Source organism: Anolis sagrei, chromosome Y (assembly GCF_037176765.1).
Source record: "Anolis sagrei isolate rAnoSag1 chromosome Y, rAnoSag1.mat, whole genome shotgun sequence".
In the NCBI taxonomy this organism is placed as follows: Eukaryota; Metazoa; Chordata; class Lepidosauria; order Squamata; family Dactyloidae; genus Anolis; species Anolis sagrei.
The window spans coordinates 64,362,762-64,388,295 of record NC_090035.1 but is presented as its reverse complement, the minus strand read 5'-3'; the positions used below and the strand labels follow the sequence as shown (position 1 = coordinate 64,388,295).

The 25,534-nt window shown below is 42.2% G+C and overlaps 2 protein-coding genes across 2 annotated transcripts; both read right to left on the bottom strand.

Annotated features, from left to right (window-relative positions):
* Positions 1–258: 258 nt before the first annotated feature.
* Positions 259–13,012, bottom strand: LOC137095653 (vomeronasal type-2 receptor 26-like). The gene is made up of 4 exons (XM_067462416.1): positions 13,002–13,012; positions 7,849–8,233; positions 1,261–1,384; positions 259–1,166 (listed from the first exon to the last, which is right to left on the bottom strand). Exons 1-4 carry the CDS (start codon positions 13,010–13,012, stop codon positions 259–261), a joined length of 1,428 nt encoding a protein of 475 aa, XP_067318517.1.
* A 1,065-nt stretch (positions 13,013–14,077) lies between these two features.
* Positions 14,078–25,417, bottom strand: LOC137095652 (vomeronasal type-2 receptor 26-like). Its single transcript, XM_067462415.1, has 4 exons — positions 25,170–25,417; positions 23,241–23,625; positions 16,012–16,135; positions 14,078–14,982 (listed from the first exon to the last, which is right to left on the bottom strand). The coding sequence occupies exons 1-4, from the start codon at positions 25,415–25,417 to the stop codon at positions 14,078–14,080; spliced, it is 1,662 nt and encodes a 553-aa protein (XP_067318516.1).
* Positions 25,418–25,534: the final 117 nt, after the last annotated feature.

Here is a 25,534-nt window from a genome sequence, read left to right as displayed (position 1 = left end):
AAACAGCCCGGTCTTCACCTTTTTGCGGAATACCATTAGAGATGGTGCTAGTCTAATGTCCGTAGGAAGGGCGTTCCACAGCCGAGGAGCCACCACCGAGAAGGCCCTATCTCTCGTCCCCGCCAGCCGAGCTTGAGAAGCAGGCGGGATCGAAAGCAGGGTCTCCCCGGAAGATCTCAAAGTCCTGGTGGGTTCATAGGCAGAGAACCCAGGATAAGACAGAGCTATTGCCTTTGCACAAGACCCATTAGCATTTATTTATCTCTGCAAATGTTTTCTGGTTGTTTGTGCTTTCTGGTTCTTATTTGGATAGAGTAGAATAATATAACACTTTGGAAAAAATATGCAGCTAAGTAGCCCCGCGCTAGAGGTCAAAATAGAAAAGATTTCTACAGCTACCATATATTTCCCCTTGGTGCTGAGGTAGGCTGGGATGAAGGATATCCAAACAGTGCAGAAAACCAGCATGCTGAAAGTGATGAACTTGGCTTCATTGAACACATCAGGCAGCTTCCTGGCAAGGAAAGCCACAATGAAGCTCACCAAAGCCAAGACACCCATGTAGCCCAGAATGGAATAGAAAGCAATGGGTGAGCCCTCATTGCACTCCAGAATGATGTGTCCAGGCTCCGAGTAGAAATGTGCATCTGGAAATGGAGGGGAGGTTCCCAACCAGACCATGGAAATCACAGCCTGAATGAGACAACAGACCATCACAAAGAAGTATGAAACTCCAGGTCTCAGCCATTTTCGTGCACCGCTGCCTGGCTTTGTGGCCTTAAAGGCCAGAACCACCGTGATGGTTTTGGCCAAGACTGTAGCAAGAGAGACAGAGAAAATGATCCCAAAGGCTGTCTGTCGAAGAAGGCAGGTCGTTTTACTTGGTTGTCCAATGAAGAGCAAAGAGCAGACAAAGCAAAGTATGAGGGAAGAGAGGAGGATATAGCTGAGCTGCCGGTTGTTGGCTTTGACTATGGGAGTCTCTCTGCATCTGATAAAGTTTCCTAATATCAGCACAGATAAGAATGAAAAAAATACCGCAGTGAAAGTTAAAGCTATGCCCAAAGGTTCCACATAGGAAAGGAAGGTGATGTTTTTCGGGATGCACTTATTTCTTCTGTTGTTTGGATGGTGGTCCTTTTTGCAATCCACACAATAATCCATATCTAGAAAACACAAATGAGAGGACACTTTTATCTATTTGCCTTTGTGCATTTCTCTTGGCTGAAATATTGGCAATATATCTAAGGGCTATCCTACCTGTCTTACTGGATATTTTCCCTCTGGGACATTCAATGCACTGGAAACAACATTTGGATTTGCCCTTCAAAGGTATCTTCCAGAACCCAGGTGAACATTTATGGCTGCACACAGAATATGGTGGCTATGCAGATTCAGTGAGAAAAAATTAAAATGAATATAAACAACCATTTTTATACAGCATTTTAAATTGAAGTGGCTTCCATAACAACCGATCCATTTACAAAGGTTTCTGAGTACTTTGGTAAGACAAACATCTAATAAAGATGTAAGAGCAAAGAAATATTGGAATTCCTTCCTCATGGGCACTTCCTGAGCATCACTGTTCTGTGCTTTCCAGATGCCAGGTTAAAATGGTTCATTTTATGTGGAATTCAAGTTGAGCCACTTCATGGGTAACTATTTTGTTTTGTTCTTTTTAATGGCACTGATATTTGGGATTGATGCATTATTATATTTTAAGGACAGTTCAATAATTTGATCATTCTATTCCACCCAAATCCCACTTTTGTTGGAGAGAGACATGATTTGAATTTTAAAATAAGCCAAAAATACCATCTAATCATGAAGTTATACAACATGACTTACCTGGAGGAATTTTTTGTTCCATAAGGCCATCTCTTCATAAATAACAATGTTGTGATTTTTTGCAGAGCCAAGGTTCACTTCCCCAACTTTCACGCTGAGAAAGGAGTTGTTGGGGAACAGGAGCCAATTTAAAACATCGTAAGTTACTATGTGTCCAATCCCATCAAAAATGGCATCTTCCACAGTAGTTTTGTTGTAAAGTATATTTTTAAGGAACCAGTGCATCTGAATATAATAATATAGATGTACATTGTGTATTATGAAGTGTCCAAATCCCATTCTTTCAAAAATGCCTTCAATGGCTGAAGGCTTCAAAAATTTTTAGTTTTTTTTTTTAAAAAAAAAACCTCATTTTTTGCAAGAACTATTCCAATCTGCAAATATAGTTTTTCAGGGGTAGTGTGACCCCATCCAAAACTGGTTGGTACACCTCCATCCCTAGATTAGGAGGAATCATGATCTTGTCACATGGCTGGTGGTGGCGTGGAATCATTGTCTCATTTCGCATTGCCGACCAGCAGGACAATCACATGGAGGGAAGCAAGGAGGACACAGCTTCCCCCCATGGAACGGGCAACATGGGATGCTTCCCATATTGCTAGATCAGTGGCAGATCTATGCAATGAAGCTGTCTCTGTCTTGTCTGGATTCAGTTTCAATTTGTTTTCCTACATCCACACATTACCTCCTCCAGGCATTCATTCAGAAAGACTTTCAATCCCTAGCTGAGTCTTTTTTTGAAGGCATGGAGAAATATATTTGGTGTCAACAGCGTATTGATTGCACCCTGCCTCATGCCTCTTAATAATCTCTCCCAGTGGTTTCATGTAAATGCTAATAGGGACCTAAGATACCCCCCCCCCCCCCGAAAAAAAACCCAACAGGGACAAACTCCCCCTGTCCGTGTTGAGATGGAGATCATCCACTAAGGTGACCATAACTGTCTCAGTTCACCTTGTCTTTATTCAGCCCATTACCTCCTCCAGGCATCCTTTCAGTGGAAACACACTATCCTTAGCCAAGTCTGATTTTGAAGGCATGGAAAAATATCTTTGGGTGTCATCAGCATACTGATAGTACCTTGTCACATGTCTCTGGATGATTTCTCCCAGTGGTTTCATGTAAATGCTAATATGGACCTAAAATGTGCCCGTTACCCAGGTTTGCCAGAAGGATGCCATGGTCGATGATTTTGAAAGCCACTGAGAGATCTGGAAGCACCAACAGGGACACACCCCTTGTCAGTGTTGAGATGGAGATCATCTACTAAGGAAACCATAGCAGTTTCAATTCCGTATCCTGCTCTGAAGCCAGTATGCAATGGATCAAGAAAGCATGTGTCATCCAAGACTGCTTGGAGTTGGAAAGCAACTACCTTCTCAATCACCCTTCCCAGAAAAAAATGTTAGACACTGGTCTAGTTATCAAGGTCCAAGCGATCCAGGGAGGGCTTTTTCAGCAGTGGTCTGACTACTTCTTTTAAACAGGGTGGAAAATTCTCATCCTGCAGAGACGGATTGATAATTTGTTGTTTTTTGAAATCTAACTGTACAAGTATCTCTTCCTTGAACGACTAGCCAGGGGGCCCCATCCCATGAGACGAAGCATCACCAACTGGCTTCCACCCGTTGATCCAAAGACAACATGAGAAGCCACTTGCTCTCCTCTTTCGGCACAGAGAGTGACTGGAAGTACACGTGTATCATGTCATGAACTCCATGTCAAAAGTGAAGAGCAAGCAGCATAGGGCAGTCAAATAAGCCCATCTGATGAGGTGGTAAAGTCCTATTAAACACCTTCAGATTTCAATGGGATTTGAAAATACAAGGCCATTTACTTGACATAGCAGTTACAGTGCTGTCAAGGGAGAGAAAGGGTCCAGTCTTTGCAGTCCACAAAGAGCATCACATCCCTACATTTGCCCCTCTCCAGTTGCAGAGCAGGGGTTTGATTCATGTAATGGTCAAGAAAGCTAGATGGAAGCAGGTTCAGAAGCTAAAAGATGATTCTTAAGCATTTTTATAAATTGCAACTTTCAGACAACATGAAACTTGGTTTCAGATAAGTTTAAAATGATGTAGAAATTCTGCTTTTATTCCTGTTTTGGGAACCTCCAAGGTGGCTCAAACAATTGTGTGATAATCAAGGTTAAAGGTCTCACCTGCCACAGTGGGATGTTCCCAAGTTTCAGACCATATCTCTCCTTTTTTTGTTTTGATCTGTCCAGATAAAGATTGTGCAGTGCCTTGCCCACTGTGAAAACTGCTTTGTAAATACTGTAACTCAGGGGGCTCATGCTCATCTCAAATTGGGATACAGAGAGATTATCCAACTTCTCCTGACCACTGCATGGCCTAACTCCTAGCTGTAGAGGCCGTGAATAGGGAGGAGGCAAATTGCAGTTGAATACTTGACTCCAGAAACTCTTAATGAAAATATCATCAGGATATTTGTTCAGAGTCACAGACTGGAGAAAATGCCGGAATCCTGAAATCTCCCTCTGATGGGATGTAAAGGATAAAGCACCAGACAATTGTCCTCCTCTTAAATACAGATTAGTGTCCCACTTTGCTGTGGTCAGCCACACTTTCCCTGCCAATATCCCATTTGTTTGCAAGTATATCATTGAGAGGAACTTGATATCACCATAGGCAAACACCACTTTGCATGATGACCTCATCAGCTCTTGTTTTTTCTGATGCAGTTCATTCAAAAATGCTAAAACATGGTGGACGGAAAATAGAAATTCAGGACAGATCCCATTCTCTTCCATTTCCCTTTTTAGTTTATGGATGAAGTTCTCCCTTCTGTCATATGATGCAACAATAAGACCAATCCAAGTCCAATCAAAGTAAAGAAGTAACTGGATTATGCCCACAAGATGAAGTTCATCGCTTGAGTATATTTGATACAAGGAGGGAAATTCAATTTGATTATTGAAGATGGGGCCATAAGAGCCATAACTGATCTGTGTGGATACATACAGAATTATCAGATGCTTACCTGATAAGTTGATACAGCAAGGATTCAGCAAGATATCTATTGCTGTGATTAGAACATAGACTGGGAATGCATCTATACTGTAGAATGCATGCAGTTAGACATTACTTTTACTGTCATGGTTCAATAATATGGGACCATGGAAGTTTTAGTTTTACAGGGTCTCTAGCTTTCTCTAACAAATACTGCTGAGCCTCACCAAACTATAATTCCCGTGATTCTATATCAATGATCCATAGCAGTGGCTCCAAAAAACCCATAAATTTTAATGTCCCAAGTCCCCGAGAATTGGAAAATCCAAGTTGTAGTCCCCACTGAACCATGAAAGTCATTGGAAGAATTACTATGCTTCAATCTGTCATGCCTCACGGTATGGTTCTGAAGATAATGATTAATCAAAAAGAGATATAGATATTGTAGCAGAGAAAAGATGGGCCATAAATGTAATAAAGAAATTCAACAGAGTTGAAGTTTGGGGCCTAAACTAGATACCATTATTAGAGCAATCACAATCACAGCACCTGTGAAGTTTTCTGGGAGTGGACAAAAGGACCCCGGTTGTCGCAGTAAGAGCAGAACTGGGAGTATATACAGTTGATGGCTTATCCTCATAACTGACTTGTGGAGTCCCACAGGGATCAGTACTGTCCCCTATGTTGTTTAACATTTACATGAAGCTGCTGGGAGAGATTATCTGGAGTTTTGGGGTCAGGTGTCATCTGTACGCAGATGATGTTCAACTGTTATCACTCCTTCCCACCTGTCATTAAGAAGACTGTTCAGGTCCTGAACCAGTACTTGGCAGCAGTGACGATATGGATGAGAGCAAACAAATTGAAACTGAATCCAGACAAGACAGAGGTCCTCCTGGTCAGTCGCAAGACAGAACAGGGCATAGGGTGACAGCATGTGCTGGACAGCGTTACACTCCCCCTGAAGACACAGGTTTGCAGCTTGAACTCCAGGTCTCAGTGGTGGCTAGGGGAGCTTTTGCACAATTAAAACTTGTGATCCAGTTGCGCTCATACCTTGAGAAGTCTGACTTGGCCATGGTGGTCCATGCTCTTGTTACATCCCAAATAGACTACTGCAACACACTCTATGTGGGATTGCCTTTGAAGACTGCCCAGAAACTCCAACTAGTCTAATGGTCGGCCACCAGGTTACTTACCGAAGTGGCATATAGAGAGTATACAACCTCTCTGTTATGCCACCTCCACTGGCTGCCAATCTGCTACCGAGCACAATTCAAAGTGCTGGTCTTAACCTTTAAAGCCCTGAACGGTTCCAGCCCAGATTACTTGTCTGAGCATATCTCCTGTTACGAACCATCACAAAGTTTAAGATCAGTTGGAGAGTGCCCTGCTCTCAATCCCAGCACCATCGCAAGTGTGACTGGTGGGGACGAGAAACAGGCCCTTCTCAGTGGTGGCTCCTTGCCTGTGGAACTCTCTCCCCAGTGACATCAGATTGGCCACCTCCCTCCTTTAGAAAGAAACTCAAAACGTGGTTATGGGACCAAGCATTTGAACAGTAGCAGCAGCAATCGGGAATAAGACTAAATGTGATATGTATGACAGTGGTCTGTCCCAGGCACTGATTTTAAACCGGTGTGATTTAATCAAATGTTTCTTAACATTTTAATTGAACTGTTTTTAAATATGTTTTATAATTGTGGTTAGCACTCGAATGAGGGCTTGTTGTGAAGCCACCCTGAGCCGCCTCCACTTCGGAGGGGGGTGGGTGGGTTTGAGAAGGACGGGTACAAATGTATGAAATAAATAAATAAATCCTAGATTAGGGCATACAACTACTGGGTAAAATTGAAGGCCATGGCAAATGAAAAACTAGCAAAACTGTGCCTGTTAGAGCAGACAAACAAAAATCAGCATCAGACCTCTTGGCTAGTTCAACTGACAAAACACATTAGGAGTTGTGGACTTCTGATTCTGTATCCAAATCTCCTTAAAGAACGAGATCCAAAAATGGTTGCATAAAGAATCCTGGATATAGAAGCTCAAAAAGTCATTGTTACCCTCGGTAAAGCTGGCTCATTGAAATGGCTAAGTCATTTAAAACATACTTTTCAAGCAGCCCAATATTTGAAGACAGAAATGCCTAAACGCCTTAGGAGGGTATTTACCAGAACTAGATTTGAACAGCTGGATACAATGGTCAATCATGGAAAGTTTAACCAAGTTTCATATATGAACAATTTTGTATCTGTGGAGTGAGAGAGGTAGAAGATATCGAACATGTATTGTTGTAACTTGTACAAGAAAGAGAGAAACCAAATACCTTGGGCCATACATTATACAAAAGACACTAGTGGAATCCTTATATTAAAACTACATTTTTACTGGTCCGCAGCCTACAGGTTAAGAATCACTGCTGAAATTGAAGGCTTGGGGGAGAGCCTTTCCAAATGTAAGCTCTCCCAATGTTTCCAATGTCCAGATTGTAAGCCACAGAGGAATTTGTTCATCGAATTCAAATGTGTTGCCCCAGAAAGGAAAAGGCATTTCATTCATCAACTAAGGATTGTGTTTTTGTACTGTGCATATTGAGCATTGGCCCTGAAATATTGCTGGATAGCTGTATTCTGCATGCAGAAACTTGACTTCAACATCTCCTCATTGTCAGATGTTGCTGAAAGGGAATATTGAAATGTCCTTAGACAGGCCCGTAGCCAGGATTTTGATTCGGGGGGCGGGGGGGGGGGCTGAGTTTTTTTCAGGGGGGGTTTCGGGTGGGCTGAGTTTTGGGGGGGGGGGCTGAGTCTGAGTGAAAGAGGGTCTACCCTAGCAAACCTTTTGTATCATTACCCCAATACCCCCATGCATATGGGATATATTGAGTATGGTGATCAGATCATGATATGAATAAACATAACAGTTTAAATAATGCATCAGTAAGGCCTTTTCGCGAACCACCATGAGAATGAAGCTGAAGCCCCTCAAGCCCCTCCCCCCCCAGCTACATGCCTATCCTTAGACTTACCTGTGGTATCTTGTACATCCCCAGCATGTTGGCCACCTGAACAGATGACTCTGATGTTTGGGCCCCAATGACAGCCACCATTTTCTTTTGGCTTTGGCAATTGTAATTGGGAAATAATCTGACTTTTCTTGTGTTCTTCATGTTGTATGATGACTGACCATAACCATAGTAGGGCCAGCTTCCATAGAGAGGTATGTAAACTGGAGCGAGCTTGTCCCTCTCAGACAGTAGACTGATGACATTCTCATAGGTTTGACTTCCACTGTAATAGTTGTCATACAAGCGAAATCCCAGGGAGATGTTGGGTAAGAAATGGGGATCCTTGTTGATTTCCTCCACAGCAAATACAAATGCCAGGACGTACTGGTAGTTCTTTGATTCTGGGCTGTGGAGACAGAGAAGAAAAAAAAGAAAAGCATTTCATATGCAGCAGACACAGGCTAATATTCTTTTGGTTAGTTCCACCTTCAGAATCCCTATTCAATTATTTTAGGTCAATGAATAGGTAAATTCCACTGAGTCTCCGCTAGACAGAATTAACAATAGGATTTATGCAATAGAAGGCTGGTCTACTACCATAGAAACCCTGTTAGCAAGAACTTCTGACTGAAAGACTTTGATTAGAGCTGTAAACATAGAAATGTAAAGAAACACAGCTGAATGGCACTAAAGGGTTTGGAATCTATAATGTAAGCAAAAGGTTAATGTTAGAAAGAACTTTCAAGGCTCGAAGTAATTGCTAGGCACTCAGTCTCTGTAACCATTGGTGGAATTTAATTTTGGCCACCAATGGCTTAGGTTCTTTTCTTTCTAAAACTCTTTCAACAAAATTATTATTTTATATTCATATTAGTTAAAATGAATTGCTTTCAGCACTCCAAATTGTTGGAAAAATTAATCTTTTATATACTTTTTCTCTTGGTTTGAACAACCTGTTGCCAACACTTCAAATTGTTAGCACTCTGTCTATTGCTACCCTCCATTTTCTGTGTATCGGCTGAAAGATGAACCTTGCCTCCACAACCGATTAGCACAAAAGGTGTGGACTGAGTGTCATAGGACCAGGTATTTTTGTAGAAGGTGAGCATCACAAAATGAAATACATACCATACAACCAGGAGCTACAACATCCAGTCTGGCTAACAGGTCAGACAGAGAGATGTTTATACATGAATCAACGTGCCTAAAGTTGGCTTCTTGAGACTAGCTGGATCTACACTGCCATATCATGCAGTTTTAAATGATAGTGTAGATCCATCCTCTGCTTCAGACTTCTCTTTGTACTGTCAAAAGATTTCTTATCTCAACCAGCTATTAAGAAACAGAATTCTTACACTGTTGGGATGTTGTAAGGAGAAACTTCCTCAGGACGTCCTTTATAATTTTGCCATGGAATAGTTTGATGAGATAAAGATAACACACCACCAAGAATGAGATCCCCATCTTTGTAGTAGCCCTCTGCGTAGGATCTGTCCAGATCACACTGTGTCTCTGTCTTCTTGCCTACTATGTGGGGTAAAAGTAATATGATGAAGATCAGGAAAATCATGACAGAAGCAGGTGATGATTCTTCAGATTTCATCTCCTAGACAAACAGATTCTTATTTTCAGAGTGCTGCTGCACTAGATGTTAAAAAAGAGTAATAACAACATGAGGCATATCTAGGTAATTCTCTGCAACAGCGCACCAAGTGGAACTCAGTTCTGAACAACATGGTATTTATTGCCTATGATCTCAGTCCTATCTGAGGCAATCTTTTTTTCTCTCACATATTTGTAAAGTCTGTTCAGAGTGTTACTTCTAATACAGAAACAAATCACAATAACAATCATTTCACTGTTCCCCAGGCAGACACTGATTCCAAACAAGTCATTTTGTGTTTTGCAGTTTCCTGGTGTTATTCACCTACAATGGAATATTTCAATGTTTCAAGAGAACAACATTTTTCAGAACTTCTCACTTGTGCAAGTTTTTGTTTTGTTGCAAAACCTAAGAAACTTTAATTAACAACCAAATTCTGAATAAACGCAATGCCAAAAAGTTCTTACATTTTGAATTGCTTGATTTTTTAATGATTTTTTTATGTTGCTGACTGGGGCATTGAAACTCTGAAAATAGACGAATTCAGGGAGTGTGCACCTTCAAACTTGTGAACTCTTGAAGGGGACAGCACAAATTGGGAGGACAAATTTTGTTATCTGAAACTGTTGAGTTCCAGGAATGATGTCTAGATACTCCACTGAGTTGTGTGTGTGTGTGTCAGAAGGTACTTGGGCAACTGCAAGTCATTTCTGGCATGAGAGAATTGGCTGTCTGCAGTTGATACCTGGATGTGTTACCATCCTGTGGGAGGCTTCTCTCATGTCCCTGCTCACCCCGCTCCACAGATTCGCACTGTCTACCTTTCGGTCAGCAGTCCTGCTGGCACAAAGGTATGAGTATTGTAAGCCATAAAACAAACCTTAGCTGAACAATATCAACAAACCCTCCTTGCCCTCCCACCACTAGATGAATTCACAGATGAATGCAGCCAGCACCCATGGCAAAGGATACGTGAAGGAGCCCCCTGATCCCATGCTGAATACAATAGATGTTTTTCCAAGTTCATCATTTGGAATAACCTTTACAGATATATAAACCCAATTTTCCAAGTTTCCAACAGACCTCACAACCTCAGAGGATGCCTGCTGTAGATGCAGGTGAAACTTCAGGAGAGAATGCTTGTAGAACATGGCCATACAGCCCGAAATACTTACAACCCAGTGATTCCGGCCATGAAAGCCTTTGACAATATTTCTATTATTTAAGGAAACTTTCCCCTCTGTCAGATGATACCAATCAACGTACATCATTTCCCCAAAGGAATCTCATTTCAGGCTAATGAGCTCCTGAAGAAAAAAGGGATGGTGCAGAAACAGAGAACCAATTTCAAAATTCCTTCAATAAAAAGTTTTATTAAGTTTCCTGCAGTATTGTACCCAAATCATAAACTATTCGTCTTGTATCATTTCAGCAACTGCAAGAACCGCAGTTTCAGAGACCTGGTGTACCAAGCTCCAAACACCCAATGAAACATGAACAAGTTGAAGGCAAAGTAACAGAGGCTTTATTCACCTTGGCCAAAGTGGATGCCAGAATAATCTGCACCCTTAAAATTGACATACCCTGATAAAACATACAAAAATATTTATAGGACTCTGAAGATGGAAATCATATTTTAAATTTAAATTTTAAAACTTACCTGTCTAAATGTATCTCCTCCTAAGAACCACCTCAAAGATCAAGATCATCTGGGGAGGCCCTGCTTTCAGTCCCACCTCCTTCACAGGTGCTTCTGGTGGGAACGAGAGACAGGGCCTTCTCAGTGGTGGCCCCTCAGTTGTGGAATTTCCTCCCCAGGGATATTAGAGCAGCTCCCTCTCTCCTGGCCTTCAGAAGGAAAGTGAAAATCTGGCTGTGGGGGTCAAGCCTTTGGAGTTCAAGTATAGTGCAATAATAGCTACGGAATTATTTACAATGGAATAGCCCCAGATTACGATTTTGGATGGCGTGATTTTTAATAGTGATTGTAATGTGTTATATGTTTTTAATGTGCATTTAATTTTAATTTTAAATCTTTAACTTAATGTATTTTAACTGTTTGTTGTTCAAAGGCATTTAATAGTTGCCATATGTAAAGTCACCTTGAGTCCCCTTCGGGGTAGAGAAAGGCGGGATACAAATTGAGTTAATTAATTAATTAATTAAAACATACACACTACAAAAACTAACAACAACAATTTTATTTGATACCCACCTCTTCTTATAGCTTTAGGTGGGCTACAACAAAGGTAAAGCAGATAGCCATAAAATGCATACAATAATTGCATATTTAAAAAACCTATATTAAAATACACAGAACAAAGATTAAAATTTCAAGAGATTGTCAATTCAAAACTCATGGGTTTAAATTGATTGGGTAGGCCTGCCACAAGAAATGCATCTTGAGTGATGTTTTAAATTCTGACAGCTCATTTAGGTGTCACAGCTTTTCCAGAAGGTCATTCCACAATCTTGGGGTGATAAAAAGGTCCCCTGAGTGATCGTTGCCAGTCAGGTTTGGACCAGTTGGAGTCAGAGTCACCCAAAGGACCAAGGTGTCTTAAGGGGCAGATTATGTGGGGGAAAGTGATCCTGTAAATAATCAAGACCCAAATCACGTAGGCTTATAAAGATTATAACCAACACTTTGTACTTCGCCCCAAAACTAATTGGTAACCAATGGAGTGACTTTAGGATGGGTAGGTTAGGACCCTTAACGGCAAGCACCTCTGTCTTGTTTGGTTTCCATTTCAATTTGTTTTTCTTCATCCATCGATTACCTCCTCCAGACATTTATTCAGTGAAGACATGCTACCCTTTGCCTCATGCTTCCCAATGATCTCTCACAATGCTTCCATGTAAATGTTTAAGAGCATTGGGAAGGGAATGCCCCCTGTTGGATGCGGGTTAGGTTTTCCCTTGACATTGAGTCCAATCATGTCTGACTCTGGAGGTTGGTGCTCATCTCCATTTCTAAGCCAAAGAGCCAGCATTGTCTGTAGACGCCGCCAAGGTCATGTGGCCAGCATGACTGTATGGAGCACCGTTACCTTCCCGCCGGAGTAGTGCTTATTGATATTGGCAGAAGCTGGGGCTGATAGAAGGAGCTCACTCCGCTCCCCGGATTTGAACCTGTGACCTTTTGATAAACAAGTTCAGCAGCTCAGCAGTTTAACCCACTGCGCCACCATGGGCTCCTGTTGGATGCAACATGGCTACTCTTTTTTAGGAAGGGCACCACCATAAGGGAGCCCCCAGTAGTGCAGTGGGTTAAACCGCTGAGCTACTGAGCTTGTTGACTGAAAGGTCGCAGGTTCGTCTCCAGGGAGCAGCATGAGCTTCTGCTGTCAGCCCCAGCTTCTGCCAACCTAGCAGTTCAACAACATGCAAATGTGAGTAGATCAATAGGTACCGCTCCGGCAGGAAGGTAACGGTCCTCCATGCAGTCATGCCGTAGCGCCGTTACCTTCTATGGACAACACCGGCTCTTCAGCTTAGAAATGGAGATGAGCACCAACCAAACAGTTGGACACGACTGGACTTAATGTCAGGAGACAACCTTTATCTTTACCTTACCACCATCTGGGACCTATCTGAGAGCTAAAACCAGAATCAATGCAACATTGTGCCTCCAATTCCCAACTGCCCCAGGCATTCCAGCAGCATACCATGGTCAATGGCATTGAAAGCCACTGAGTGATCTAAAAGCACCAACAGGGACAAGTTCCCCCTGTCAGTGTTGAGATGAAGATCATTCACTAAGAAGACCATAGCAGTCTGAACACTGTATCCTGCTCTGAAGCTGGTTTGAGATAGGTCAAGGAAGTCTGCATCATCCAAGACTGCCTGGAGTTGGAAGGCAACTCTCTTCTCAATCACCTTGTCCAAAAAAAGGAAGATTGGACACTGATTTGTAGTTATTAAGTTGGACGGGATTCAAGGAGTACTTTTTCATCAGTGGTCTGACTATGGCTCCTTCAAAACATAATGGAAAATTCCCTTCCCTGAGAGATGCATTGATAACATTATGTAGCACAATTTATTCTCCTGGGTTATAAATTTGAATTCCTAATTGGTTCTATCATTAAAACATAGAGAAAGTTTATTAAATTACAAAAACCTTTGGTTTTGCAGGAGGGACATACTGAAGCACATTTCACTATAGTTTTTCAGTGAATATCTCATAGAGTCTCAACTAATTCAATATAGTTTGTGACAGCCACAAAAATGACATTTCTGGAGTACAAAAAATACTTTCAAAGTATATACCACAAAATTAAACAGGATATAAAACGTTCAAACCAGGAACAGATTTTTTCACATTTTGTTACATAGTGTTATTTGTTGTATTTGAGATCAAATTGCATCTCCTTCCTGGATGACCAGTTAAGAGGTGCAGGGGTCAAGAAAGAAGGTTGCTCTTCTTCTTTGCCTCAGCAGCATGTCCACATCAACAGTGCCCAGCAATTGAAATTGATCCAGTGTAATCCTCCACACAGAGTTGCTTGGCACCTTGTTATAAACTTTTGCTCCAATGGGTGACATCAAAGAAATAATCACAAACAATACAGAACCTTACAAAACCTCCTTTTTCATCAGCATTGCTATAATATTTACACTCATGAGACACCCATTAGCATTTATTTATCACTGGAAATGTTTGTTGGTTAAATGTGATTTCTGGTTCTTATCTGGATAGAGTAAAATAATATAACATTTTGGGAAAAAGATGCAGCCAAGTAGTCCAGCACTGGAGGCCAATATAGAGAAGATCTCCACAGCCACCATATATTTCCCTTTGGTGCTGAGGTAGGCTGGAATGAAGGATACCCAGACAGTGCAGAAAACCAACATGCTGAAAGTGATGAACTTGGCTTCATTGAAGCTGTCAGGCAGCTTCCTGGCAAGGAAAGCCACAATGAAGCTCACCAAAGCCAAGACACCCATGTAGCCCAGAATGGAATAGAAGGCAATGGGCGAGCCCTCATTGCACTCCAGGATGATGTGTCCAGGCTCCGAGTAGAAATCCGCATCTGGGAATGGAGGGGAGGTTCCCAACCACACAATACAAATCACAGCCTGAATGAGAGAACAGACCAGCACAAAGAAGTATGAAAGTCTAGGTCTCAGCCATTTCCGTGCACCACTGCCTGGTTTTGTGGCCTTGAAGGCCAGAATCACGGTGATGGTTTTGGCCAAGACTGTAGCAAGAGAGGCAGAGAAAATGATCCCAAAAGCTACCTGGCGAAGAAGGCAGGTCGTTTTACTTGGTCGTCCAATGAAGAGCAAAGAGCAGAAGAAGCAAAGTATGAGGGAAGAGAGGAGGATATAACTGAGCTGCCAGTTGTTGGCTTTAACTATGGGCGTCTCCCTGCATCTGATAAAGTTTCCTAATATCAACGCAGATAGGAATGAAAAAAATACCACAGTGAAAGTTAAAGCAATGCCCAAAGGTTCCACATAGGAAAGGAAGGTGATGTTTTTTGGGATGCACTTATTTCTTCCGTTGTTTGGATGGTGGTCCTTTTTGCAATCCACGCAATAATCCATATCTAGAAAACACAAATCAGAAGACACTTTTATCTATTTGCCTTTGTGCATTTCTCTTGACTGAAATATTGGCAATATATCTAAGGGCTATCCAGGGGCGGCTCGTCCATTACGCGAAGTAAGCGGTCGCAGAACACTATTTTTTGCCAGGGGCGCAGAGGCGCCTCTGTAAATGCCCCTGGACTGCCACTTGAGAGCGCCCCCTCAGCTCACAACAGCCCTAACAGTCCTGGAGGAGCCTCGGCTTTCTTGCCTCACTGCCGGGTGATCCTCTTCCCAAAGGGGTCGGGCCCTTAAGCCTCACCTAGCCCCTCTCGTTCCTGCTCCACCCGGCCACCGGGTGTGCGAGCAGAGCCGGCGCTCAATCGTTCTCCGCATTTGATCCCTTCCCCATGACCGGCTCCCTTTCCCGATCCCCTGGCGCTCCACCCGCCTCCTCTCCTCTCCCCAATCCGTGGGTGGGCCAATGGGCGGAGCCACTGCGCCTGGCCCGCTTCGAGTCCGGAGGCGTGTCTGAAGACTCCAGCATGCGCACCAAAAGTCGCCTCTTCTCCTGACTTTCTCTTCAGCCATTGGGACCAAGAGAGAGAGAGAGAGGGAGACCCTCCGGCTGGAGGTATCTCCCACCTCCACTCCCTCCTTTGTTTTTGCGCCTACCTTCAGAAAAGGTGGGCATCTCCACCTCTCCCTCTCTCTCTCTCTCTCTCTCTCGGTCCCAATGGCTGAGGAGAAAGTCAGGAGAAGAGGTGACTTTTGGTGCACACGCCGGGGTCTTCAGGCACGCCTCCGAACCCAAAGCGGGCCAGGCAAGGGAGCAAGTGCGGCAAGTGTAGTTACTGGGATGTATAGTTCACCTACAATCAAAGAGCATTCTGAACTCCACCAATGATGGAATTGAACCAAATATGGCACACAGAACTCCCACGACAAACAGAAAATATATATCAATGATTGGTTGGGGGAGGGGCGCGCCAAAATACTGTTTGCTTACCATTGAAAATTACCTAGGGCCGCCTCTGGGGCTATCCTACCTGGCATACTGGATATTTTTCCTGTAGGACATTCAATGCACTGGAAACAACATCTGGATTTGCCCTTCAAAGGAATCTTCCAGAACCCAGGTGAACATTTATGGCTGCAGACAGAATGTGGTGGCTATGCAGATTTAATGAGAAAAATTAAAATATATATAAAGCAATCATTTTTGTAACACATTTTTAATTGAAATGGCTCCCATAACCATGTACAAAGGTTTCTGAGTACTTTGGTAAAACAAACATCTAATGAAGATGTAAGAGCAAAGGAATATTGGAATGCCTTCCTCATGGACACTTCCCGAGCATCACTGTCCTATGCTTTTCAGCTGCCAAGTAAAATGCTTCATTTTATGGGGAAATCAAGTTGATTTCTAACATTGCATTTTAGTTTGAGCTGGTTCATGTGTAACTATTTTGTTTTGTTTGATTGATGCATTATTATATTTTAAGGACAATTCAATAATTGGATCATTCTATCCCACGCAAAACCCACTTTGGTTGACGTGAGCCAATCTTTGAATTTTAAAATAAGCTAAAAATATCAATAATTATGAAGTTATACAACATGACTTACCTGGAAGTATTTGTTATTCCATAAGGCCATTTCTTCATAAATAGCAATACTGTGATTTTTTGCAGAGTGAAAGTTCACTTCCCCAACTTTCACGCTGAGAAAGGAGTTGTTGGGGAACAGGAACCAATTCAAAATATTGTAAGTTACCATGTGTCCAATCCCATCAAAAATTGCATCTTCCACAGTAGTTTTGTTGTAAAGTATATTTTTAATGAACCAGTGCATCTGAATATAATAAAGAATATAAGTGTGCATTGCGTATTATGAAGTGTCCAAACCCCATTGTTTCAAAAATGCCTTCAATGGCTTAAGAATTCAAAAAAATTAATTTTTTTTAAAAAAACTCATATTTTAGCAAGAGCACTTCCAAGCTGCAGACACACTTCCCGTATTGCCAGATCAGTGTCTGCTCCATGGGGTGAAGCTGCCTCTGTCTTGTCTGGATTCAGTTTCAATTTGTTTTCCTACATACATCCATTACCTCCTCCAGGAATTCATTCAGAAAAGACTTACTATCCCTAGCTGAGTGTATTTTTGAAGGCATAGAGAAATATATTTTAGTGTCAACAGCATATTGATAGCACCCTGTCCCATGCCTCTTAATTATCTCACCCAATGGTTTCATGCAAATGTTGAAAAGCATTGGGGAAGAGAATGTCATCTTGTGGGATGCCACATACCTCCCTTTCTGAGGGCCAACACCCTCTTGGAAGCTTCCTGAGAGGTAACATCAGAACCACTGTGCCTCCAATTCTAACCCTCCTCCCACCTCAGGCATTCCAGAGGATACCATGGTCAAAGGTATCAAAAGTGCTGAGATATTTAAAAGCAGCAACAGGGACAAACTCCCCCTGTCAGTCTTGAGATGGAGATCATTCACTAAGGTGAACATAGCTGTCTCAGTTCACCTTGTCTTTATTCAGTCCATTACCTCCTCCAGGCATCCTTTCAGTGCAAACACGCTGTCCTTAGCCAAATTGTTTTTTGAAGTCATAGAGAAATATATTTGGGTGTCATCAGCATACTGATAGCACCTTGTCCCATGCCTCTGGATGATCTTTCCCAATGCTTTTAGGGACCTAAAACGTGCCCGTTCCCCAGGTTTTCCAGAAGGATGCCATAGTTGATTATTTTGAAAGCCACTCAGAGATCTAGAAGCACAAACAGGAACAAACACCTCTTGTCAGTGTTGAGATGGAGATCATCTTCTAAGGAGATCATAGCAGTTTCAACTCCGTATCCTGCTCTGAAGCCTGTATGAAATGGCTCAAGGAAGCATGTGTCATCCAAGATTGCCTGGAGTTGGGAAGCAACGAGCTTCTCGATCACCTTTCCCAGAAAAAGTATGTTAGACACTGGTTTGTAGTTATCAAGGTCCAAGTGATCTAGAGAGGGCCTTTTCAGCAGTGGTCTGGCTACTTCTTTTAAACAGGGTGGAAAATTCCCTTCCTGCAGAGACCGATTGATAATTTGTTTGTTTTTTTTTTTAAAAAAAATCTTACTTTACGAGTATCTCTTCCCTGAACAATCAGCCAAGAGGGGCAAAGATCATGAAAGCCGGTTATAGAATCATAGAATCATTGAGTTGGAAGAGACCTTGTGGGCCATCCAGTCCAAACCCCTGCTAAGAAGCAGGAAAATCACATTCAAAGCACCCCCGATAGATTATCCTGGGATCCCATCCCATGAGGGGAAGCATCACCAGCCGGCTTCCTCCATTCGATCCAAAGGAAGCATAGGAAGACTCCCATGTTGCCACTGCCGTGGCATATACAGCTTGTTCTCTCCTTTCGGCACAGAGCCCAGCTGCAAGTACACATGTGTCGTGTAATGGGCGCCATGTCGAAAGTGAAGAGCAAGCAACATACAGCAGTCAAATCAGCCCGTCTGATGAGGTGGTAATGAAGCCAACTCAGACTTTAGGGGGGTCAACTCCAAGGAGAGATGACCCTTAGTTCCCATCAAAGAGGGAACGCTACCTTGGCAAGCCTTCAGGGAAGCCTGATTCCAGCAATTTTATTGATATTAATAATTGAAGTGAGACTCTTGCCAAGGCGAAGAAGTGGCACCGAGGTTTCTTTATTAGCGATTCAGCTGAGATCGGATGCATTGTAGGAATAGTTCCACTAAAGCATAGCAATACAGAATTTTACTGGCATTTTTATAGAGAAAATACAGGTTTGAAAGTTTCAAAACTCCCTCCCTCTGTGGCTCCTTAGCAAATCAGGGAGAGGGAGGCAGGACGGAAGAGGGGCATCGTTTTGTCCAGCAAAGGTTGATTTCATTAAGAAAGGTTTTCCTGCCCTTGATGGGTTTTGGTGAAGGAAAACAAACAGGATCAGGGCTGTGGACCTCAGGGGGGTCAACGCTGCCCTTTGTGATTCAATCAAAGTGTTCAGATAAACTTCCTTGCCTGCCAGACAAAGCAAACAAGAGGAAGTTTCAGCTTGCTATTGTCCATGCAGAGGTGAAATAATCAAATAAAAAAGGGAGGTGGTGGTTCTCCCTCAAGCATTTCAACAGTCCTGGGTCACATTTTCTAGGGCAAAAGGCAAAGGGGAAAGGCAATATTTCATAGCAAGATACATACATTCAAATCATAAGCATTTCATGAAGAAGCCTGAAGTCCAATGTTTTAAAAGGTCTTTGAGGAAAGTTCATGAGGGAGATAGTATGTACTGAAGTCCAAGACATGCAGGCAGAGAGTCCATGGTCATTGGGAAGGCTGGCAGATGAAACCCCAGCTGTGCTGCAACTGATTCACGCTTTTGGAAACTACAACTCTCACAAAGGGCAGAAGTCCCAAGATCCAGCCATGTCCCAAAAGCCTCATGGGGTCCTTGTTGTTGTCAGTGCCTTGGCAATGTGACCAAGACTTAACCCTTGTTGTGTAGTCTGGTCACTATCCCTTTTTTGGGGGGGGAGAGGGGGTGCTCGACATCAGTAAGTCTTATTGAATGCCTTCAGATTTCAATGAGATTTGCAAATACAAACCCTTTTACTTGAAATGGCAGTTACAGGACTGTCAAGGGAGAGAAACGGTCCAGTGTTTGCAGAGCACGATGAGAATCACATCCCTCCATTTGCCCCTCTCCAGTTGCAGAGCAGGGGTTTGATTCATGTAATGGTCAAGAAAGCTAGATGGAAGCAGGTTCAGAAGCTAAAAGACGATTCTTAAGCATTTTTTATAAACTGCAACTTTCAGACAACATGAAGCTTGGTTTTGGGCAAGTTTCAAATATGCCATCCAGAAATTCTGTTTTTATTTCTGTTTTAGGAGCCTCCAAATGGGTTAAACCACTGAGCTGCTGAACTTGTTGACTGAAAGGTTGCAGGTTCGAATTCGGGGAGCGGTATGAGCTTCCGCTGTCAGCCCCAGCTTCTGCCAACCTAGCAGTTTGAAAACATGCAAATGTGAGTAAATCAATAGGTACCGCTTTGGCAGGAAGGTAACACCACTCCATGCAGTCATGCCAGTGACATGACCTTGGAGGTGTCTATGGACAACGCTGGCTCTTTGGCTTAGAAATTGAGATGAGCACCAACCCCCAGAGTCGGGCACAACTGGACTTAATGTCAGGGGTTAAAACCTTTACCTTTACTAAGGTGACTCAAGCAATTGTGTGACAATCTTGTTGTTGTCAAGGTGAAAGGACTCACCTGCCACAGAGGGATGTTCCCAGGTTTCAGAACATTTCTCCCCTTTTTTTGCTTTGATCTGTCCAAATAAAGATAATGCAGTGCCTTGCCCACCACAAAAACTGCTTTGTAGATACTGTGACTCAGGGGGCTCATGTTCATTTCAAAATGGGATACAGAGGGGCCATCCAACTTCTCCTGACCACTGCATGGCCTGTATTGTAGTTTTGCAGGCAGGGAGTAGGGAGGAGGCAAATTGCAGTTGAATACTTGGCTCCAGAAACTCTTAATAAAAACATCATCAGGATATTTGTTCAGAGTCACAGACTGGAGAAAATGCCGGAATCCTGGGATCTCTTTCTGATGGGATGCAAAGGATAAAGCACCAGACAATTGTCCCCCTCTTAAATACAGATTAGTGTCCCACTTTGCTGTGGTCAGCCACACTTTCCCTGCCAATATCCCCTTTGTTTGCAAGTATATTATTGAGAGGAAGTTGATATCACCATACACAAACACCACTTTGCATGATGACCTCCTTAGCTCTTGGTCTTTCTGTTCCAATTCATTGAAAAATGCTAAAGCATTGTCGTAAAAAATTAGAAATTCAAGACAGATCCCATTCTCCTCCATTTCCCTTTTTAGTTTATGGATGAGGCTCCCACTTCTGCCGTATGCTGCGGCAAAAAGTCCAATCCATGTCCACTCAAAGTGCAGAAGCAACTGGATTATGCCCACAAGATGAAGTTCATAACTTGAGTATATTTGATACAAGGAGGGAAATTCAATTTGATTATTGAAGATGGGGTCATGGGGGCCATAATTGATCTGTGTGGATACATCAAGAATTGTCAGATAAGCTGATACAGCAAAGATTCAGCAAGTTATATATTGCTGTAATTAGAACATATACTGGGAATGCATCACTACTGTAAAATGTATGCAGTTAGACACTGCTTTTACTGTCATGGTTCAATAATATGGGACCATGGAAGTATTAGTTTTACAAGGTCTCTAGCCTTCTCTACCAAATAATGCTGAGCCTCACCAAACTATAATTCTTGTGATTCTATAGCACTGAGCCATAGCAGTGGTGCCAAAAAAGTATAAATTTTACAGTATAGATGAGCATTCTTAACCTGGGGGTCTCGACCCCTGTAGAGGGGGTTTCAAGGGGCTTTTCAGAGGGGTCACCAAAGACCATCAGAAAACACATACTTCTGATGGTCTTAGGAACCACTTTGCCAGGGAAGGCTGAAGATCTCTTCACCTGTCCTTCTCTTCCTTTTTGGTGCTGTTGAACTACAACTCCCAGAATTCAAATACAGCCTCCCAACCCCACCAGTGTTCAATGTTGGCCATGTAGGCAGTGTACCAAGTTTGGTGTAGATCTACTGGGGGCTGGGTTCAGAGTGCTCTTTGATTGTAGGTTAACTATAAATCCCAGCAACTACAACTCCCAAATGTCAAGTCAATTTCCCCCAAACTCCACCAGTGTTCAGATTTCACCATAATTGAGTATTCGTGCCAAGTTTGGTCCAGATCTTTCATTGTTTGAGTCCACAGTGCTCTCTGGAGATAGGTGAACTACAACTCCAAAATTCAAGGTCAATGCCCACCTAACCCTTCCAGTATTTTCTCTTGGTCATGGGAGTTCTGTGTGTCAAGTTGGTTTAATTTCATCATTGGTGGAGTTCAAAATGCTCTTTGATTGAGGGTTAACTATAAATCCCAGCAACTACAACTCCCAAATGACAATATCAACCCACCCTCCAACCCGACAAGTATTCAAATTTGGGTGTATCAGATATTTGTGCCAGTGAATGAAAATACACCCTGTATATCAGATATTTTCATTATGATTCATAACAGTATCAACATTACAATTCTGAAGTAGCAATGAAAACAATTTTATGGTTGGTGGGTCGCCACAACATGAGGAAGTCTATTAAGGGGTCACGGCATTAGGAAGGTTGAGAATCACTGGTATAGATACTCCCTGAGACTTAGAAAATCCAAGTTGTAGTCCCCACTGAGGCATGAAGTCATCGCGTCATGCCTCACGCGATGGTTGTGAGGATAATAATTAATCAAAAAGAGACATAGATATTGTAGCAGAGAAAATGGTCCATAAATGTAATAAATAAATTTAATGAAGCAGAAGTGTGGGGCCTAAACCAGGTACCGTTATTAGAGCAATCACAATCACAGCACCTGTGAAGTTTTCTGGGAGTGGACAATAGGACCCCAGCTCCCGCAGTAAGAGCAGAACTGGGAGTGTATACAGTAGATGGTTTATCCAAGATTAGGGCATACAACTACTGGCTAAAATGGAAGGCCATGGCAAATGAGCAGACAAAAAAAAAATCAACATCAGACCTCTTGGCTAGTTCAATTGACAAAACACATTAGGACAGTCGTTCTCAACCTTCCTAATACCACAACCCCTTAATACAGTTCCTCATGTTGTGGTGACCCCCAACCATTGGGTCTTCTTACCTAAGAATTTCACTTGTATTCTCCCAACAACTTTGTAAGGCAACTATTTGTCTCTCAAATTTAGATCCTACCTTTCCATTAGAAATAGTACTCAGCATAACAAACAATACACAATAGAATACAACAAATCAATAAGTTCAACATAAGTCAGCAATAAGAACTCCTTTATTCTCATCTAACTTCTGTGTAATGGAAGGCCTGGGGGAGAGCCTTTACAAAAGTATATAAAATGTGAACTGTCCCAATGTTACCAATTCCATAATTGTAAGTCACAGAGGAATTTGTTGATTGAATTTAGGTTAGTTGCCCTAGAAATGAAAAGGCACTTCTGAGAATTTGTATTTCATTAATCAAAAAAGTATTGTGTTTTTGTATTGTGCATATTGAGCATGGGCTTTGAAATATTGCTGGACAGCTGTATTCTGCGTGCAGAAACTCAACATCACCATCTCTCCATAGGTCTCATTGTCAGATGATGATAAAGGGAATATAGAAATGTCCTTAGTCTTACCTGTGGTATCTTGTAGATCCCGAGCATGTTGGCCACCTGAACAGATGACTCTGATGTCTGGGCTCCAATGACAGCCATCATTTTCTTTTGGTGTTGACAATTGTAATTGGGAAAAAGTCTGACTTTCCTTGTGTTCCTCATGTTGTAAGAGGACTGACCATAACCATAGTAGAGCCCATTTCCATAGAAAGGTATGTAAACTGGAGCAAGCTTGTCCCTCTCAGACAGTAGACTGATGACATTCTCATAGGTTTGGCTTCCGCTGTAATAGTTGTCATAAAGGCGAAATCCTAGAGAGGTGTTGGGTAAGAAATGGGGATCCTTGTTGATTTCCTCCACAGCAAATACAAATGCCAGGACATGCTGGTAGTTCTTTGATTCTGGGCTGTGGAGACAGAAAGAAAAGCAAAGCATTTCCTATGTAACAGACATAGGCTAATACTCTTTTGGTTATCTCCACATTCAGAAGACCTATTCAATTATTTTAGGTCAATGCATAGGTAAATCCCACTGAGTGATGGGTCTCCACTAGACAGAAATAACAAATGGGACTTAGGCAATAGAAGGCTGGTCCACTACCATAGACACAGGATGAAGAAACCCTGTTAGTTAGCAAGAACTTCTGGCTAAATGTCCTTGATTAGAGCTGTAAGCATAGAAATGTAGAGAAACACAGCTGATTCAAAATCTTTTAATGTAAGCAAAAGGTTAAAGTTAGAAAGAATTTTCAAGGCTCGAAGTAATTGCTAGGCACTCAATCTCTGTAACCAAGGCTGGTATTTAATGTTGGCCACCAATGGCTTAGGTTTTTCTCCTTCTAAAACTCTTTGAACAAAATTATTCTTTTATATCCATACTGGTTAAGATTAACTGCTCTCAGCACTCCAAACTGTTGGCAAAATTAATATTTTATATACTTCTCCTAATTGTTTGCACTGTCTATTGCTATCCATTTTATGTGTATCGGATGAAAGATGAATCTTGACTCCACAACTGATTAGCCCAAAAGGTGTGGACTGAGTATCATAGGACCAGGTATTTTTGTAGAAGGTGAGAATCACAAACTGGAATACGCACCGTACAATCAGGAACTATAGCATCTAGTCTGGCTAACAGGTCAAACACTCAGAGTGATTGGGTTGTGAGTTTTCCAGGCTTTATGGCCATGTTCCAGAAGCATTCTCTCCCGACACTTTGCCTGGATCTATGGCAGGCATCCTCTGAGGTTGTGAGGTCTGTTGGAAACTAGCAAAATGGGGTTTATATATCTGTGGAATGTCCAAGGTGGGAGAAAGAACTCTTGCCTGTTGGAGGTAGGTGCAAATGTTTCTGGCTCCCAATATTTAAAAATTCTAAAATCATAACACTAAATAAAGAACAGCACTCAAAAAAGGGGAATTCCAGGCAAAAAACAATCAGAGTCAGCTAATCACCTCCCAGAAAAGGATTCCCCCAGGCAGTAAGAAGCCAGACCTTGAAACTGCTGGACCATTAAATGCTAATCAAGGTGGCCAATTGAAACATTCACACCTACCTGAAGCAGACGATAGTTCTTTCTTCCACCCTGGATATTCTACAGATATATAAACCCCACTTGCCTTGTTTTCAACAGATCTCACAACCTCTGAGGATGCCTACCATAGATGCAGGTGAAACGCCAGGAGAGAATGCTTCTGGAATATAGCCATACATCCCAGAAAACTCACAACAACCAGTGTTTCCGGCCATGAAATCTTCGATAATGCTCAGCGTGATGATTATACATTAATCAAATGCCAAAAGTTGGCTTCCTGGGACTCTGGCTGGATCTACACTGCCATATATTGCAGTTCGAAACGATAGTGTAGAACCATCCTTTGCTTCAGACTTCTCTTTGTACTGTCAAAATATTTAGTATCTCAACCAGCTAAAAAGAAACAAAATTCTTACACTCTTGGAATCTTGAAAGGAGAAACTTCCTCAGGATGCCCTTCATAATTTGGCCTTCGAATAGTTTGATGAGCTAAAGATAACACACCACCAAGAATGAGATCCCCATCTTTGTAGTAGCCCTCTGCGTAGGATCTGTCCAGATCACACTGTGTCTCTCTCCTCTTGCCTGCCACGTGCGGTAAAAGTAATATGATGAAGATCAGGAAAATCATGACAGAATCTGATGGTGATTTTTCAGACTTCATCTCTAGACAAACAAATTCTTATTATCAGAGTGCTGCTGAAATAGATGTTTAAAAAGATAATAACAACACAAGGCATATCTAGGTAATTCTCTGCAACAGCACACCAAGTGGAACTCA

Bases quoted from the DNA above. Each gene is read 5' to 3' on its own strand.
- LOC137095653 (XM_067462416.1), bottom strand. The intron at 1,385-7,848 runs GTAAGTCTAAGG...GAATCTGCATAG, and splicing joins GGATGTACAAGATACCACAG to CCACCATATTCTGTGTGCAG. The intron at 1,167-1,260 runs GTAGGATAGCCC...TGTGTTTTCTAG, and splicing joins GAAAATATCCAGTAAGACAG to ATATGGATTATTGTGTGGAT.
- LOC137095652 (XM_067462415.1), bottom strand. From the start codon at position 25,417: ATGAAGTCTGAAAAATCACCATCAGATTCTGTCATGATTTTCCTGATC. The intron at 23,626-25,169 runs GTAAGAATTTTG...CTGTCTCCACAG, and splicing joins CCTTTCAAGATTCCAAGAGT to CCCAGAATCAAAGAACTACC. The intron at 14,983-16,011 runs GTAGGATAGCCC...TGTGTTTTCTAG, and splicing joins AAAAATATCCAGTATGCCAG to ATATGGATTATTGCGTGGAT.